This window comes from Primulina tabacum, chromosome 3 (genome assembly GCF_025594145.1).
Source record: "Primulina tabacum isolate GXHZ01 chromosome 3, ASM2559414v2, whole genome shotgun sequence".
Classification (NCBI taxonomy): Eukaryota; Viridiplantae; Streptophyta; class Magnoliopsida; order Lamiales; family Gesneriaceae; genus Primulina; species Primulina tabacum.
This window is the reverse complement of record NC_134552.1, coordinates 610,708-629,008: the sequence shown is the minus strand read 5'-3', so window position 1 is coordinate 629,008 and position 18,301 is coordinate 610,708. Positions and strand designations below refer to the sequence as shown.

Below are 18,301 nucleotides of genomic sequence, written 5' to 3'. Positions count from 1 at the left end.
TGAACTGCTATGCAATTTAAATTTAATTTAAAAGATTTAAATTACATCATCACCACCAACTATAGTTTTTTGTTAAACGACAAAAGCTCGATCTTATATTATTACAACTTGAAACTTTAAAATTTGGTTAAAGCCAAATGAATATTCAGAATTAATGGGTTTATTTCGTTTTCTGGTACAAAATTTGTTGAACCAAGGATGATATTCTCCAGGTTTTATAGAAGAAAGCATAAGCAAAAATATTCAATCAAACAGAATCCAGCCCTAGGATCTCTTTATTATATATCATTCGATTACCTATATTAAAGATAACATCTTTTTTATTCCAACAGTTGATTCAAGGATTCATGCATCCAAGATTACATGCCAAAGATTCCAGTTATCTTTTTTATTCCAATAGTTGTTTCAAGGATTCATGCATCCAAGATTACATGCCAAAAGATTCAAAAACATTCTCCAACAAATAGATTTCAGGCGACGAAACTCAGAGCACATGAAAACCTGTGATTATTTCAAGAAAACACGGATGGAGTATAAATAGCACCGACTAACGGAGCCATCACAGAGCATTTGGGTGCACCCCTGTTAACAAAAAAAAGGAAACGTATAAGCTTGTGGTAGTCTTAAAATTTTCGACAATGTTGGAAGGTGCTTGGAAAGAATTCAAAATTTACAATTGTGCATGCCAAATTCCCAGACTAGATCATGACGGTACAATTACAATATATATTAAAGAAAAATAAAATAGTTACCCGAAAATAGGTAGCAATGGATCAAACAGCAGCACTAGCAGTTGAATTTGCAATCGTGGTAGTGTCAAAGATTTCAATCCAGTAGCCATCTGGGTCCTTAATAAAAGCAATATCCTTCATTTTTCCTGAAACAAGCTCACAGCTGGCGTCATTTGTATGCAGAAAAGAAAGATGATTTGAACTCAGTTCAACTTCTTCAAATGACTAAGCATGTATATAAATACACATACTACTATAATAACAATCCTAAATTGTTAAAATCCTTTTCCTTGTCGCTTAAACTTTCTGATGTATTCTGATTGTGATTGGCTTCTTTTACATCATTATAATATAATATTATAAAATTTCAAGGCAGTCTTTCTACAAGAAATTCACAATTACAAGACTTGATTCAACATCTCCCGATGGAATAACAGTGCATGCTTGAAAACTAAAGTTCAGGTACTTTTTGTATGATTTCCAAAGTTAAAAGGATTAGAATCAACCTAGTACTCAGAAAAATACTCCCCCCTATCCTGGCCTATTAAAGTTAATGCTAATGTCATAGCCCTGTGTGAATTAGGTGGTGTCACCCTTTTTCAAGTTGAAGAAACATAATCACAGCTTGTATTTCGATTGTGACAGCAAACTTTGACGATGAAAAAGAATAGCACATTCATACCAAAATGATACATATGATAATTGAAAACAGAATTTTCATTAACAAATCAAAAGAGAATTAGATACTCAAAAATGAGAAGCCACCTCGTACAAGAAAATGAAATTCAAGCATAATAAACTACCTCTATCTCATTTAAGGTTCTCATGCTGATAAATTTGTTCATCTAGGCCAGAGATTGTGAGAGAGAGAGAGAGAGAGAGAGAGAGAGAGAGAGAGAAAAGCAAAAAACACCTTTAGATGCAATGATAGGACTTGCCAAATACCGAAAATTCAACATTAAGAAGCTAATATTGCGATAAGACGCTTCATGTTACAGGTAATGCACAAATTGGAATAAAAATAATACACTTTATTTCAAGTATTAAAAGGGATAAGCTACCATCAATGGGTTTCTTCACGAACTCCACTCCTAAGTTTTCAAATCTTTTGCAAGCCTCGTGCACATCATTGACGGTGATACCTATGTGTCCTGAAAGCATGATAAGGCATGATAGTGAGGGGAATCCAAACATGAACTAAATGGGGAAATTAATAATTTGTCCCTATGGGCAAAAAACAGATTCCCTTATTTACAGAGCTTGTTGAAACACATGACCAGTTATTTTTTCCTGACTTAATTCAGTGTCAAACCTGTTAACAATTTTACCACGAGATGTAAATCGTGATTTAATATAAAGCAAACGAGTTTTTTTTTTTTTTTTATAGGCAAAACTGCACCTGAAAAAATATAAATGGTGAACAGGGTTCCCAACAAATACACTAATTCCAGCCACCACAAAAGAAGGTGGAATGCTGGACCATGGGACCAAGAAGACAACATAATCAAGCTCACACCAGTCTGACAGTTCAAAACATTTTTGAACAACGTATCACATCTGATGCACTAGAGTCCAAGAGAATACAAGCATCCAAAATTAGCTAGATAACGTAAAGAATTTGCAGATTTGATAGTTTCACTGTAAGAGCTTATTATTGAAAAATTGTCTTTAATAACTCTCTTATATCTTTCACCACTTATGCAAACTTCGCAAGCCTATGAACAAAAGAGTCGAGACTTTATAGGAGATATAAAATGGCACACAAACTATAGAATGTTACAGGTAATGTGTTCCCCTCACCAAAACCACGAGGTTCTGAGTTCCCATTGTGATAACCCTTGAAATCAGGATCAGATTCAGTACCCCAGTTACTGTGAAAAAAGTCCGATACTTTAGTATAATAAAAGATCTCATAAGAGGGGTACACTGTAGCGTCAAAAGAGGCTAAGTCTTACTGAGTGAGCTCAAGAACAGCTTTCTGACCAAACGTCCAAGACGTGCGCTCGACAGGATCAGTGGGAGCCAATGATGTATCCTAAACCATCCATTCATTGTTATATTAAGTTAGACGCCCTAAAAGATCATCATCTCCAAATACCAAGATGCATTCACATGGTGAGCACCCACAAATTCATTAAAAAACCACAGCATTTTGAAGCAGAGAGTGAGAACTAGAAAAGCCTACCATAACAAAGCCGAGATATTATACCTGGTATCCCAAAAAGTATAAAGTAAACTTCATCTCCGGAAAATCCAATCTCTTAAGCAACCTGACACCAGTCAAAGGGCCCAAAAGAATGAATCCCGTCTCTCTTTCCAATCAAAAGTTTGAAAGAAGGGAAATGTAGATCAGGAGCAGGCTAACTTAATAAGATCGGTTGAACCTAAACCATCCTTACATAGTAAAAAATGCATCGTCGCCGAAGATAAATTATCAAATACTGATAATTAATAATCCACATACTCGCCCATGAAAAGAAAATTCTGGATAAGATTCCCTTAACAATACCACAAAGATTGTTGAGCCACTAGAAAAAAGAGTAACGACTGAACCATCTTTCGAAAACCCAATTTATTTTTCGTATCATGATGCAAGAAAATAAATTCTGTGTGACAATCACACAAGGAAATTTTTGAACACTTACGACATTCCCATTATCCGAGAGTAGAAATCAAGACTAACTTTGGGGTCCTTTGTCCGAAGCATCTGAAGGAAACGATACACTTCAATTAAACAAAAGTATCATATGCATAAATGAAAGTATCATCAGTGTTGGTTTAAACCACTTTCTCTAAAGTTCAAGTTTACGTGAGATTGCTCCACCATAATGTTTACAATTTACACTGTCACAAGTCACCCCCGTAGGCACCACTTTTTTCTTTTTCCGTTTTTTAAAATGTGAATTTACATTTGAGCATACATTTAGCTCTCTAACTGTATCACAGAATCTTTTGAATTGATTTCTTCACTCAGATGTAGTGCAGGACCAATCTAACTGCCTACTTTAAAAACATAATATTCAATTCGTGGCGCCAGCAGTACACACCAAGACTCGTGGCCACTCAATCCTAACATTGTAAAAGAACAAATTTCGCAATAAGAATAATAATGGATTACTGGGGAGCTTACAGTTTGTTGCAAGAAATACCCTTTGGTGGCCTCATCAATAGCAGCGTGGAGCCCAGGATTATTGGAAGCTGATTCTTTAGTTGCCATAGCTGATTTGAACAAAGTTGAAAGAAGAGGAAGACAGGAAAAGGTCAAATCAACGATTCTTCCAGAGAGTTGCTTCCGTGTACCTTTCTGGGTAATCTTGGGCTGGGTGAGATGCCGAGCCCCGCTTAGGGTTGGGTTGGGTTGGGTTGGGTGTCTAAATGCAAGTCTTAAGCCGAAAACCACAATCCCAAATTGAAAAAATAAAACAAAATAGAATACTTCTTTTCAATTTACATCAAAACCAACTTAACTTTTAGTTAGTTTAGTTAGTTTAGTTTCGTTTCGTTTCGTTTCGTTTGGTTTCGTTTGGTTTGGTTTCGTTCGGCTTGATTCGGTTTATTTGGCAATTAATTTGGGTTCGGCTTTGGTGGTTTCGTTTTGTTCTGCTTGATTCGGTTTATTTGGCAATTAAATTGGGTTCGGCTTTGGTTTTCAAAAATAACAAAACCAAAACGAAAATGACGTGAACGATGAATCAAACAGATAATTCAATATCCACATATCCCTTGGCTAACTTGGTCTAGTGACAAAAGTAAGTTTCCAAGACAAATATGGTATTCATTTCAGATACCATTTGTATGAGTAGTGGCAAGTAATGTTTTCATGATCGGATCGGTAATCGAGCCAATCAACTTTAAAAAATTGTTCAGTTGGTCTGACCGGTTCAAACAAACGATCGGATAAAAAACTATTATATCATATAAAATAATAATATAATATTTTAAATAATATATTTTAAATTCTAAATATCTAAAATTTTATATACATAATAATAATAATATTTATTAAAATTTGAAATCTAAACGATATAGATATAATAAATATAATAATATATATATTTTTAGACAAAAAATAAATCAAAATAATCTTTAATATTATTGAAATAATACTTTTGATAAAATTCAAATTTAAATAATGATATACATAATTAAAAATAAAATTTTAAATATAAAAAATAATATTTTTTTTGAAGGAGTATAAGAAAATAATCAAATTATAAAAAAATTTAAAAAGCTGGTTCAAGATCGGTCTGATTGGTTCCGATAAGCGTGACCATAAAAACCAATGATGGAAATTTTCTCCAAATCTGACGGAATCTCAAATATCTGGCTCGAATAGAAGAGGGTATGAAGATGATTTTTTAGTTGATTAAATAAATAGGTTATCGGGTATGAGAATTGAGACGGATCTTTAAGAATCCTACTCAAATCCGATCTTAAAGAATCCTACTTATTATTGCGACTATGATGTTAATTCTAATATGTTTTGTTGAATGATATTAATTGAATGAAATGAAAAAAATTATAATTATAGAGTTAATTTCATTTTTGTAGAATAATGTTGGATAAATTATTTATAATATTTTGTTATTTATTTTATAATATTTAATTTGTTAATTTTTATATTTAGTTTGTGTTCCTTATTATTCAATTTAGTAAATATACATAGCGTACTCAAAATAATTCAAATGTGAGAAAATACAATTATATGTGATAATAAGACATTTGAGTATAATATGTATATTCAATCATCCTAAGCATTTATGAGTATAAAGATAAAATTGAATACGTAATAAGGATGAAGTGATATGATGATGAATATAATAAATGAGGACGGAGACGGATGATATGAAATTATATTCAAACCCAAATCACTTGTCATTTCTAGTAAAAACACTTATTAGACTTGGTCCAAATCAAATCAGTGACCAGTTCCTGCTTAAACTGGTCACTTAGGCTGACCAATCCCATTTAAAAATATTGATAGTTAGATTAGATAGAAAATTGTTCAATTTTATTTTATATATTTAGAAAAGGCAATCCAATAAATTATAAAATAAAATTTATTATCCAAAAATATCCCAAGTACGTCTACCATCATCCCACTATTCCTCGGGGATGACTTTTTTTATTTCCGTGATATCACGATATCGACAGATAGCTACCCAAAGCTAACAAATTAGTTATATGTTCAAGGAAAACAAAGTTTGTATTACACTATTTTTTGATGAGACGTGATTGATTTTCTAAACAAAAAAAAAAAAAAGAGTCCAAATTCATTTTATTCTGTTGATTAAATCGAATTTGACATATGGTTTTTCTTGTATTTTATTTTTTTTCCTTTTGGAGTCTAAAAGCTAATCTATGAGAATATTTCTATTACCCTAAGTCTAACTTTTGGTGATTAATAAAATAATAATATTGAGTTGTTTCAGGTCTAGACGTTCCTTAATTGTTTTTTCGGAATTTCAGATCGCTGGATCAGTTCAAGACTTTCAGACTTATCTGTCAAACTTAGGGGTGAGCATAAAACCCGAAAAAACGAAAAACCGACGGAACCGAATAATTAGGTTTAAATGATTCGATTTTATTAGTTTTTCGGTCGGTTATGGTTTTAAAATTTATGAAATTCGGTTTTTCGGTTCGGTTTCGGTTTTAATCCCCCAAAAAACCGAATAACCGAACCGGCCATATTATTGTTAAGTATATTTTTATGTATAATGGGTCATATTATTGTTAAGTATAAGAATTTTTATGTATAATGAGCCTATTAAGATTTAGGAACTTAGTACCATTAACATTCAATTTTCAATCTGATCGTTTTCTCTTCTTTCTCACCACTCACCAGTCGACGTTTTCTTTTCTTTTTTGTATATATTTGTTTAATTTTTTCGTAAGATGATTGGTGTTTCATTCGAGCAGGTTGATACCTTGTTATCATTCCCTATTATTGAATATTCCATTGAATTTAAAGACATAAAGTGACGTATAATTTTATTTCTTAACAAATTTTAGCTAACCGTATATAACCGGCCGTATAAACTGAACCGTATAACAAAAAAATCGAACCGAACCGTAATAACATAGTTTGATTTTGGACTAGAGATATTCAAAACCGAAAACAGAAAAACCAAACTGTTATAGAGTAAAACCGGACCAAACCGACCATTACCCACCCGTGTCAAACTGATTAGCATTACACGTGTTCAATGCGTTGGAGATCCAACCGCATTGCCACCGCTCAGAATTAGTTATCTCAAATATGATACTAGAAGTCAAGCCGTTCAGCTGCCCTATTTAAAATGATTACACAAGTATCATACCAACTCCTAAATGACAGAAAGTTACATATTTCAGATATGGTGTGTTATGTTTATAAAAAGCAAAATCTTAGAGTCGCGAGAGCGCAAGGAGCATTAAATAAGCTTTAATGATACGTAAGATGATTGAAGGCAATATGTCCATTTTGTCGAGTGATAGTACATATTATTGTTAAAATAAATCCGCTAGTTGGAGTTCTTCAACTATAAATATGCAGAATTTTTTAAAAGAAGACTACCGATCATTTTTACATAAACTGAACTATTCTCAAGCCTGCATTTTTCAAGATCTTCTAGCACACTTAATCTTTCGATACCAAGTTACTCACTTAGAACATCTTTTCAGTTTATATAATTTCATCAAGGATCATTTTGTGCTACACCAACAACTCGCTGTTAAACCGGCCGTTGGGTTTTTGTATTGTTTTCTTGGTGAACCGAAGGTTCTTAAACATCCAGATTTACAAAGTGATATTAAGAGTTTTAGTCTAAGTAGTGATAAGTAATAACTGAAGTGAGTTGTTACAAGATGTTGTAAAACTATAATTTTTTATTGGAAATCTTCCTAAGTGAAAGAATGAGTAACGTAAGAATTTTATTTTCGAACATTTATAAAAATACATGTGTTATTTTAGTAGGCACTTCACATCCTTGCAAATCATATTTCAAATTATTTCTCATTAAACTGTCAAATATAGTTCATCACTAGTCAAGTTGGATCATTCCACACTTACTCACTTTTTAGTGGTCCAACTAATCTTGTCGTTCAATAATATTTCTTGACAATCGAAAAAATGTTATAAAATTTAGAATATTTTATAAGAATTTATTCATCTATATCTAAACTCTAATCTGATCCCAATATTATTATGCCTAATTAGAAATAATTCTTCTGACAGATGACAATATTTAATTTTTGATTGAAAAACTTAAGGCAAAAATTTGTGTGAGACGGTCTCACGAGTCGTCTTTTGTGAGACGGATCTCTTATTTGGGTCATCCATGAAAAATTATTACTTTTTATGCTAATAATATTATTTTTATTGTGAATATCGGTAGGGTTGACCCGTCTCACAAATAACTATTCTTGAGACCGTCTCACAAGAGACCTACTCAAAACTTAATGGTAATCCACGATTTATATTTGTTTCTTTCATTAAATCCAAGAACCCTTTCACCCAATCTAAGTTGTATTAATCATCGTTTACCAATATATATACTATATTATTAAATTTAGTATCTCATACTAATTAACTTTAATATGTCAGTATGTCACAAAAATTTCTTTATAATTTTATCCTCATAATATTAGCTAATTTTATTGGTATGAATTTTTAATAGTTTTTGTACATCTCTCTATCTTATTCTGATTTTTTCTCCAACTTTTCTCTAATTTATCTAAAAGTTTAAACTATCTCAATAAATCTTATCTAATCACTAATATAAGTATCATATCATAATAAAATAATATATATTTTTTGCATAAAAATTATCATACACAAAAAATTTATTCATACCACATAACACTAGTAGTATGTTAGCTTCTCTACACTTGCAACTTTTTATTTTTAAATTAAAATAAAATTATTGTGCTGGATTCGATAAAAGCAATTTTAGAATTTGTCACACATATATTTGCAAAATAAATAATACGTACATTTCAAATAAAACTCTGAATTATAATTTATTATTATCTTTTAAATTCCGGCAACATTACAACCAATTTTCATATCATAATCATAATTAAATAACATATATGGTATTATACTCGATATTCAATCATTTTATTCACGTATCTTTAGAAAAATATCTTGTACCCATGTCGACCATTTTTTATGACGTGAAAATCTGCATTCGCTATTTTTTAGTGTACACTAAGTAAACTTTCGGGCTAACGCAATAACTTGCAAACTATGTTAACCATGTATATCGCAATGAACAAGCCTTGCGCAAAAGACTCGCTCAAAAAGGTGTCGACAGATAGAATATAATTCATGACTATTGACCAAACATTCATATATTTTATCAACTCAAACATCAGTTGAAGGCCATGTCGACCATTTTGATAGTATATAGCATGTTGATCATACAATCAAATTTAAAAACTATTTTTAAGTATTTATTGATTATTTAATATTTAAAATTTTATGTAATTAATTATTAAGATTAGTAAGTATTAGTATTTGAATAAATATTTAAAATTATTGATACAATATAATGGATATTTTTAAATTTAAAATATTATTATATAAAAATGTTTATAACATTTGAGATAAAGCTCAAATGAAAATAACAATATTCTAACGTTAAATCGATTTTTTTATCTTGACGATTGAAGCTGTTATTAATAAAATGAATAGAAAAATATTTTAAAAATCAAATGTTATTTTATCAAAATTTTGAATAAATATTTTCAAAAAAATCAAAATTTTATCTATTATTAGATGAGTAAATTTTGATTAAAATTTTTTTTATTGATTTTTAAGATATATTAAAACTATTTGTATTAAATTTATAATTAAGATACATAATAAGAACAACAACAACAATAATAGTAGTAATAGTGTTGGAACATTTTATGTTCGAAATCTTGATTTTGGTGTTAACAAAACTTGTTGTTTTGTTTCTAACGAATTTACCTAAGTGCGCAGAAAGCTGAAAGTGATCAGGCTTTGAACTAATAAGTTAACGAGCAAAAACTGAAGCTATCGAGACGCAAACTGAAAGTGCCAACTGATTGCCCAAACTGAAATATCAAAGAACAGTTCAGCTGATAGGTGGTACATCAGAAGATCTTCAGGAGCCCGGCCAGCTGATGAAAAGTTCAACTGATGAAGAGCCCAGCTGACCAGTTCAACTGAATTAGTGAAATCAGTTTAGCTGACGAGCCAAGTGATTTCACCAAATCAGATGAAGACCAGTTCAGCTGACCAGTTCAAAGCATCGGTTAGGAGCCGATTAGTTTGCAGAACAAGACAAGCTTATCTAAGTGGAATCCAGCTGTGCACAAGGGTATAAAAGCAACTGTACGATCAAAGGACAATAATGAACGTTGCAGCAAAGCTTAAAGTCGAGACATTCCAGAATGGCTTGTCAGAAAGGACAAAACACAAATTTCGAGGAACAGATTCAAACTGCAACGAACACATTTGATGAGTCTTGATATACGGTCACATTGCCTCTCTAAATACGAGATCAAGACCATCAACAAATAAGTGTGAATAATAGAAAGGAGAGGAAGATAAGGCATGCATATCAGCTTACAAGAAGCAACCAGCCCAGATTTGATGGAACATTTCAACGTGTTATCAGCTTAGATTAGAAGCACAATTCACTCAGTGTGTGAGAACACTTTGTGTTGTATTCATAGATCAGTTCACACACGCACACACCATCACTCACATATACACAGAGAATTGAGCGTATTGAAAAGCTGAGTGAGTCTTGCACAAAGATATTAAACCTGTGTATGTAGTCTTTGACACATAGACGTTAAACAAGTGTTGGCTGGAAAAGTGCTACCTTCAGTCTATACTAGGATTTCAGTTAGGTAATAGCATAAGTCCTAAGCTGAGTGGGTTTGTACAAGGTGTTGTATAAATCAAAGTTTTCTAGTGGATTCTACACGAGGTGGTAGAATTGGTGACGTAGGAGCAGTTGCAATCTCTGAACATCCATAAATATATCGTGTGTATTTAACTGTTTAACTTTTGTTTTTAAATTGATTTGATCAGTTCGAGTTGATATCAGTTCAGTTTTTACCATAACTGAACTGATACAAACAAGAACTGAACCCCCTTATTTCAGTTAATCAATTGACACAAGCTAAAAGCTCTAAATTGATCAGCTTTCTTAACAAAAGATTACTTCGAGTATTTTTCCGGTTGGTTTAAAACAAAACTAGATTTAATTCATCGGTGTTTACATTCTTAGAACACAAGCTATTGTAGCTCATTGAGAATATTGTGTTTGAAGCACCATCGCAGGTGCCTAGAACTGATCCCATCAAATAGTAATAGTAATTTACTGACAATCAATATACCCAAAATTCACGACGACACTCTATTAAAAAGTTAAAAACTTAATATTATTTTAAAAATTATATTTTATTTAATATGATAGAGAGTAGTCAGAATTAAATATATAAAAATAACACGAAAATAAATTGGAAAAATTCATATTTAATTACATATTTATATTTCAAGGGACATCAAATTCAAATTCGAATTAAAAAAATTGATAAGAATTCATATTTATTAATGTTGGATCCCTTAACTTTGGTGATAACAAACAATATTTATTATATTAGATCAAGCTGTATTTGCAATATATTACAAGTACTTGACAACCCACTGAACATTTAGAAATAGTCGCTCAACCGGTCTCAAGATGCAAATCTATCCAAAGTTTTATCATCAAAGTATGTTTGATATACTCAACCGCTCAAGTGTTCAAGTATGTAGCATAAGGATACGTTCACCATATCGAAGTACATCTATAAAAGTAAAGTCATCTTCAGATACAAGCCACATCTCTTACAAGTATCTCACTTACTTTATCAGAAAAGTTGGTAGACTAATCATGCATGCAAATATGATATCAGAAGATCATATTGCTTTCCTAACAAGTCTACGCTCAGAGCTAATTACTTTTTGTTGTCAATGGTCGTTTCTTATCGTATTTGGTATATGTCAAATTGCTTATTAATTGAAGTGTATGATAAATTAACACGACGACGACAATAGTGCTTTTGCATTGATACTCATTTAATGAGTTACAGTCAAATGTTGAATGGGAAGATTCAAGAAGTGCTATAAATAAAAAATGCCAAGAAGAGTTTCAAAGACTTAAACTTTAACAATTATGAGATTTTACACACTCAAATCATTATCTGGAAAAGATTTCCGACACTCATAACTCTGATATCAACGACTGCTCATCAGCCCTTACATCGAAGATCATTTATCATATAATCAAGGATTATCATGGGCTTCTGTCAAACTACTCGACTGTTTCGGTCTAGAATGTTTGAAGAGTTGTTCGATAGTTTGAATCCAAGGATTCACTTCTTTACTTTATTTATGTTGTATTGGTTGTTAGACTGTATATCTCAACCGTTTAAGTTAACTATGATTTTCGACTTAGGCAGTGGATAAGTCCTGAGATTGAATCGGGTTATTACAAAGAATTGTACAACCAAAATATTCTTTTGAAATCCTTCTTAAGTGGAAAAAAGATTGACGTAGAAGCTTGAGTCTCCGAACATCCATAAGATTCTTGTGTCATTTCCTTTACTGCATTTACTTATCTTGTATATTTGCTATAGTTGAGTATATAATATTCATAAGAATCATCATACTGTTTTTCGCACTATTTTTAGTCCGAATGTTTCTCAAAAGTTGAAAAAATCAGGTCTTATATAGCTAACCCTATCAATGCCGATCGCATTATTTGTTAGTTTTATAGAGAATTTTTTTAAATTGTTTATTCACCCCTCTAAACACATTATGATCATAACAAGTGGTATCAGAGCAAGTTTTTATCGACCCCTGACATACATATACTCAAATGACATCTTTCAACAAGATTCTAGTGTTTTCTAAAGAAGATTATGACGATTGAAAAAATTGTATGCAGACACATTTATCTGCATAAGATGATGACATGTGTTATATCATCACTGATGGTCCTATGAAGATCCTAAAAACAAACACAACTATTGCAGTTTCTGAGGGTTCTCCACTGATAGTGGAAAAACACCGGTCCGAGTGGACCACCGAGAATACGAAGAAGCCCAATTGTCACAATTTGGTCAAAAATATCTTTCATAAAACTCTTGATAAAATATGTTTATTAAAATTAAAACTTATTCTACAATTAAAGATATTTGGGAGAAGTTGACCCAACTTTGTAAGGAAAATGACCCGTCAAAAGAGAACAAATTGACTGTGGCTATCCAGAAGTTTGATAGTGCAAAGATGAAGCCTGGATAGAATTTCAATGAGTTTGATGAATGATTTAGCAGTATCATTATTGAACTTGCATCCCTGGATAAGGAATGTTGGACGTAGAAATGGTGGCCATGAGAGAATCCAAGTATTTAAGAAAACTTGAGTTGTATGACTTGTTTGCCGACCTCAAACCCTATAAGTTAGAACTATGGATTCAAAGTGAAAAAGAGCCATCTACATCTCAACTGACGAAATTTCAGGTTGCGACTATTGTTGAAGCTCCGGTCGAAGAAATTTCAAGCAAGAAGAAATCTGCTGAGCAACTGAGCAATGAAACCATATCATTATTCATTAAGAATTTTGGTAGATTTATGCGCAAGAATCATTCTAAATTTACTAAATTGTATCATAAAAAAGACAAGACATAGGATGGCCAAACCTATTTTAACTGTGGCAAGAAAGAACACTTTATTGCATATTGTAACATGTACAATAAAGATGAGAAGAAGCCATTTGAGAAGAGGCAATCAAAGAGTGAGAAAAGATCTTTCAAGCAGAAGAAAGATCAGAAAGTACTTGTGGCTAAGGAAAACATGAGCAAGTGGACAAACTCAGAGAGTGGGTGTTCTGGATCATAAACCAGCTCAAGTGATAGTGATGATGAGTCGGTCGAGTGCCTGATGACAAATTCTGAATCAGAAGAAGATGATGAGATATATGATTTTAGATCTACTGAATTTACACGAGCATACATTGTTAATGCACTTCATGATATGACCAAAGAGTACAAGATTTTGTCTCAATAATTTGAGAAGTAAAATAAGAGAAAGTAAGACTACAAGATAAGTCGAATGAATTTAGCAGATTGCAGCGAAATGGACTCGAAGGTCTCAAGGTGAAACTAAGTATATTAGCTACTGAAAATGATAATATGCGGAGATTGCTCTAAGCCACTGTGAATAAAAATCAAAAGTTGCTTAATGTAATCAACACTTGGGACAAATCTTCAAGTTCATTAAGTAAGATGCAAGAAAAACAATAACAAGATGGGGATAAAATCGGCATAGGCTTAGGTAATGATGACCACAACTCTACTGAAACATGCACTAAATCGTATATGGAAAAAAGACAAGTCTAAAATGATAAACCTGTTCGGTCCAATACAATATATGAACATGATATGCATGAAATCCAAGCAAATTAGAAAGTACTATGTGAGAACAAGGCTAAGCATATAGGACTGAGATACGTTGAATCTACGGATTCCAAGTCTCGAAAGAAATGACTAAATCAAATATCAAATGGAACTGGACAAGGTAACCATTCGAGTTCTAACCGGTCTTGGAAGAAGCCGTTTCAATCTAGAAACAAGAATTTAAAATGGGAAATCAAGACACTACTTTAATTGCATGCTAGTTCAAAAGAGGTACAAATTGGTTAGCAATGAAAAACGACCTAAACAACATCTGGTTAAATCTAGAACACCGCATAACACTACACACAACTTTACTCGACCGCTTAAATTTCTTGAAACACACATTGATAGGCCCATAAGGGTAATAAAAGCGTGGGCCTGGAAAGGATTAATATGATCTGGACCCAACTAGATATAAAAAAATGTTTTGTGCTGTTGACAAGTACAGAAGGAAAAAGGTCGAATAATCAACCTGTACCTTGATAGTGGATGCTCAAGGCACATGACAGGAAACGAAAAACTTCTCTCAGAAGTGATTGAATACAAAAGATCAATAATCACATTTGATAATAACTCAAAAGATAGAACTATGAGTAAGTGTAAAATTATCCTTGGTAAAATCATTATTAAAAATGATATGTTAGTTGAAAACTTATGCTATAATTTGATCAGTGTTAGCCAGTTTTGTATTAATGATTATTTGGTTGAAATTCACAACACACTTACACCGTGAAAGCTTTAGCATTGGTTATATTATGCTATCTGGACTATGAGAATAAAAAACCAACAAAATAAGTTGGAAAGATGATCTACTTCTCTCTCCTACCTATTTTGTTGTTCAAAATAGTGATAAACATTAGTTGTTGCACAAGTAACAGAATCACTTAAATTTCTAATCAATTTCTAATGTGATTAAACAAGATTTGGTGACCGGTCTGCCCAAAAAGGTTTGCAATAAAAATAAGATCTTCGCCACATGCCAGTTGGGCAATCAAGAAAGATATACTTTTAGAAATAAAAGTTGTAACTCTTTTACCAAATGCTTGGATTTACTGCACATGCACATATTTGGCCTTATATCAGTAAAGAGCATAGGGGAAATGAGGTATACTCTAGTAATAGTGGATGATTACTCCTGATTCACTTGGGTAATCTTCCCTACCGTTTGAAATTTGATCAAAGCTTTTAAAATGGTTGCAAAATGAAAAAAATATATTGTGATAGATAGGATAAGGAGTGACAAGGGTACCAAGTTTACAAACAGAACCATTGGATTCTATCTTCTAGATCAGGGAATCAAACATGAGTTCTCAACCACCCGGTCTTCTCAATAGAATGGTGTTGCTGACAAAAAGAACTAGACTTTAAAAGAACTATCTAGAACAATGATTGCTGATTCAAATGTTTCTCAAAGGCCTTTGGCGAAGCAGTCATACAATTTGTTACACTCAAAACAAATCTATGATTAACAAAAGACATAGAAAAACTCCTTATGAAATCTGGAATGACATCAAACCAGATATCTCTTATTTCAAAATATTTGGATGCAAGTGTTTCATTCACAAAATGACAAAACTCACTTATTTGCCTTTGATGCTAAAGCTGATGAAAGATCGTTTATTGGTTATTCATATGTCAATAAAGCTCATATAATCTTAATAATAAGTCTCTGACCGTTGAAAAAGTCGTTCATTATATTTGATGAATTTACTGTTTGTGGAGCTCAAGAACAAGTGAATATAAGTAAGCTAAGTCAAAGATTTGAGAATACAAATCTCATCTATGAAAATGACAGTGAAATTGAACTAAGAAGATACAATGAAGATGTAAGGACCGTGTATCGTATTATCGTAAATCCCATGTTGATTATCGATAATTATGAAATTGTCATGTGATTATGTATATGATGTATATCATGACAATGAAATTGAGAAAATGAATATTGAATATGAATTGACGTTGTAAGAGCTCGAGTGGAAAAGTCGGACGCCAATATAGTACAAAAATTTATATTTGTACAGAACGTGTGGCGCCCGTGCGGTAGAAAATGACCGCCCGAGCGCCAAGGTATGTTAACTTAGTGTTCGGGCAGAACACTCCGCGCCCGAGCGGTAATGTTTGACCGCCCGATCGTGGCACAACTCACACTCGGGGAAGAATGTCTCGCGCTCGGGCGCGAGAATTCTACCGCCCGAGCGCGAGAGCGGTGGGAAGATAAGAACAATTTTTGCCGTTCGTTTTCTTCATTTCATTTCAGAGGCTTCGAGAGAATACGAGGGAATTCGAATTTCTTTCGTCCGAATCGACTTCGAAACGCTGTCTAAACGCGAAAAAAATTATATATTTGTGATTGTCGCGTCGAGGGCTTCTGACTGAGGTAATTTTCTTCTGGTTCCAGCAGCTCTAAATATCAAAGTGCTGGAATAGCATGTATTTGAAGTTGAAATTCCTATATGTGGTACAATAACCGACAATAAACTCATATTCGAAGTCGGAATTGAATTATATTATAATTTGGATTTGATATGAATTTTTGAAGTTTCAAATGATATTTGAAACTCATATTAATGATTTTGAATTATGTTATTCATTAGAATGAGTATGTTATTGATGTAGATAAAGTATTTTACCGATATCTTCAGGCTACATCAACTGGAAACGAAGAATTGAGGTATGTTGCGACCGTGTAACATACGACAGATATCTGTATTATATGATATATGTCGGATTGATTTGATTGATTGGAATGAGAATACATGTCTATATGCCTTATTTCTTGATTGATGTGGCATACATGACATTGAGATTGAGATATCGATGTATAAAATAAATGTTTTGTTAACACACATCGTTTGATGCATACATCGATACATGACATGCACATTGAGCTATGATCCTTGGATACCCTGATATGATTTGATTGGATTCTGGGGTTTGTGAACACAATTGCTATGTTGGTATTATATGACCCGTAAAGCATAGACAATTGTGGCCCCGATGATTGGATATGAGATTTGGGGATTTGATGGCGCTTTGTCGACGCTATCATACGAGTATCCCTTATTGAGGCCGGTGTGCCAGCTCGAGCATTGATTTGATAGCGATTCGATTGATTCTGACATGTGCTCAGTGGATGGGCATTTGACCAGATACCTCCACGACATACATGCATTGCATACCATATATCATTGTTTAGATATCTGTGTTATATATGATTGGTTGTTCCATACGGAGCTTTGCTCACCCCCAAGGGAGGCTGTTGTTGTCTTTGTGTGTGGACAATGGCAGGTACTCCAGGATATCAGGAGACCGGAGAGGGTACTTCTGGAGGGAGCCACAGCTTGGGCTGAGGTTTTATGTTTATGTCTTGTTCCCAGTATATATGTATATGTATCTATATACCGGGACATGTCCCGAGGATATGAGATGTTTGTATGTGATTGGTTTTGATTACGTGTGGGCATGTTTATGATGTGAGACTAAATACTATTTTTAGTATTCAAATAAAATGATTTGTGCTCATTGTAAAGAAAAGTTAAACTCGTTTTCCGCTGTAATTAGTTAACCCTAATCAGATTGCATTGTAATAAAGATTAGGAACTAAGGGCCCCACACCGAGTGGTATCAGAGCATAGCTGGGAATGCTCGATTGAGTTTTGTGTACACTTGAATAGGCACAAATGAATTGTGCGTATGTGTTTGATTTATTTGTATTACTTGCTCTTACTTGATTTGATTTGAGTAAGTATCTGATGAGATTGATGATATGAGATGATGGTATTATGAAAATGATATTGATTTGTGATATTCATCTTTTGATTTGTAGATGGATCACACAAATGAAACTGCGAGTAGCAGTACTGAGAGAATAGTTGGGCAATTTGAAGGATTGTCCATGGATGTAGTGATGGCTCGATTCCAGGATCTAAAACCACCGAGGTTCTTTGGCACTGAGAGTGCTGAAAGAGCAGAGGCCTGGTTGAAGGATATCGAGCACTTGTTTAATATTGTTCAGTATTCCAAGGCTCGGAGACTGAAACTTGCTCTCTATCAGTTGAAAGACCGAGCTAAATCTTGGTGGGAAGCCGCTGAGATTGGATTGAAAGA

At 32.9% G+C, this 18,301-nt stretch overlaps 1 protein-coding gene across 2 annotated transcripts; it reads right to left on the bottom strand.

Moving 5' to 3' along the window:
- Positions 1 to 302: 302 nt before the first annotated feature.
- Positions 303 to 4,101, bottom strand: LOC142539199 (lactoylglutathione lyase). Of its 2 annotated transcripts, XM_075644478.1 has the most exons (8): positions 3,862 to 4,101; positions 3,377 to 3,438; positions 2,941 to 3,001; positions 2,687 to 2,766; positions 2,532 to 2,602; positions 1,793 to 1,882; positions 753 to 877; positions 303 to 582 (listed from the first exon to the last, which is right to left on the bottom strand). In XM_075644478.1, exons 1-7 carry the CDS (start codon positions 3,946 to 3,948, stop codon positions 774 to 776), a joined length of 555 nt encoding a protein of 184 aa, XP_075500593.1. In that variant the 5' UTR covers positions 3,949 to 4,101; the 3' UTR covers positions 303 to 582; positions 753 to 773. The 2 variants fall into 2 exon arrangements, with proteins under 2 accessions (XP_075500593.1, XP_075500594.1); XM_075644479.1 differs by lacking the exon at positions 1,793 to 1,882.
- Positions 4,102 to 18,301: the final 14,200 nt, after the last annotated feature.

What these genes read in the sequence shown, in the direction of transcription:
- LOC142539199 (XM_075644478.1), bottom strand. Translation starts at nt 3,948, where the DNA reads ATGGCAACTAAAGAATCAGCTTCCAATAATCCTGGGCTCCACGCTGCT. An exon ending in TCTCGGATAATGGGAATGTC is followed by an intron (nt 3,002 to 3,376) that starts GTAAGTGTTCAA and finishes GACTGGTGTCAG; the next exon opens with GTTGCTTAAGAGATTGGATT. An exon ending in CTCAGAACCTCGTGGTTTTG is followed by an intron (nt 1,883 to 2,531) that starts GTGAGGGGAACA and finishes TCATGCTTTCAG; the next exon opens with GACACATAGGTATCACCGTC.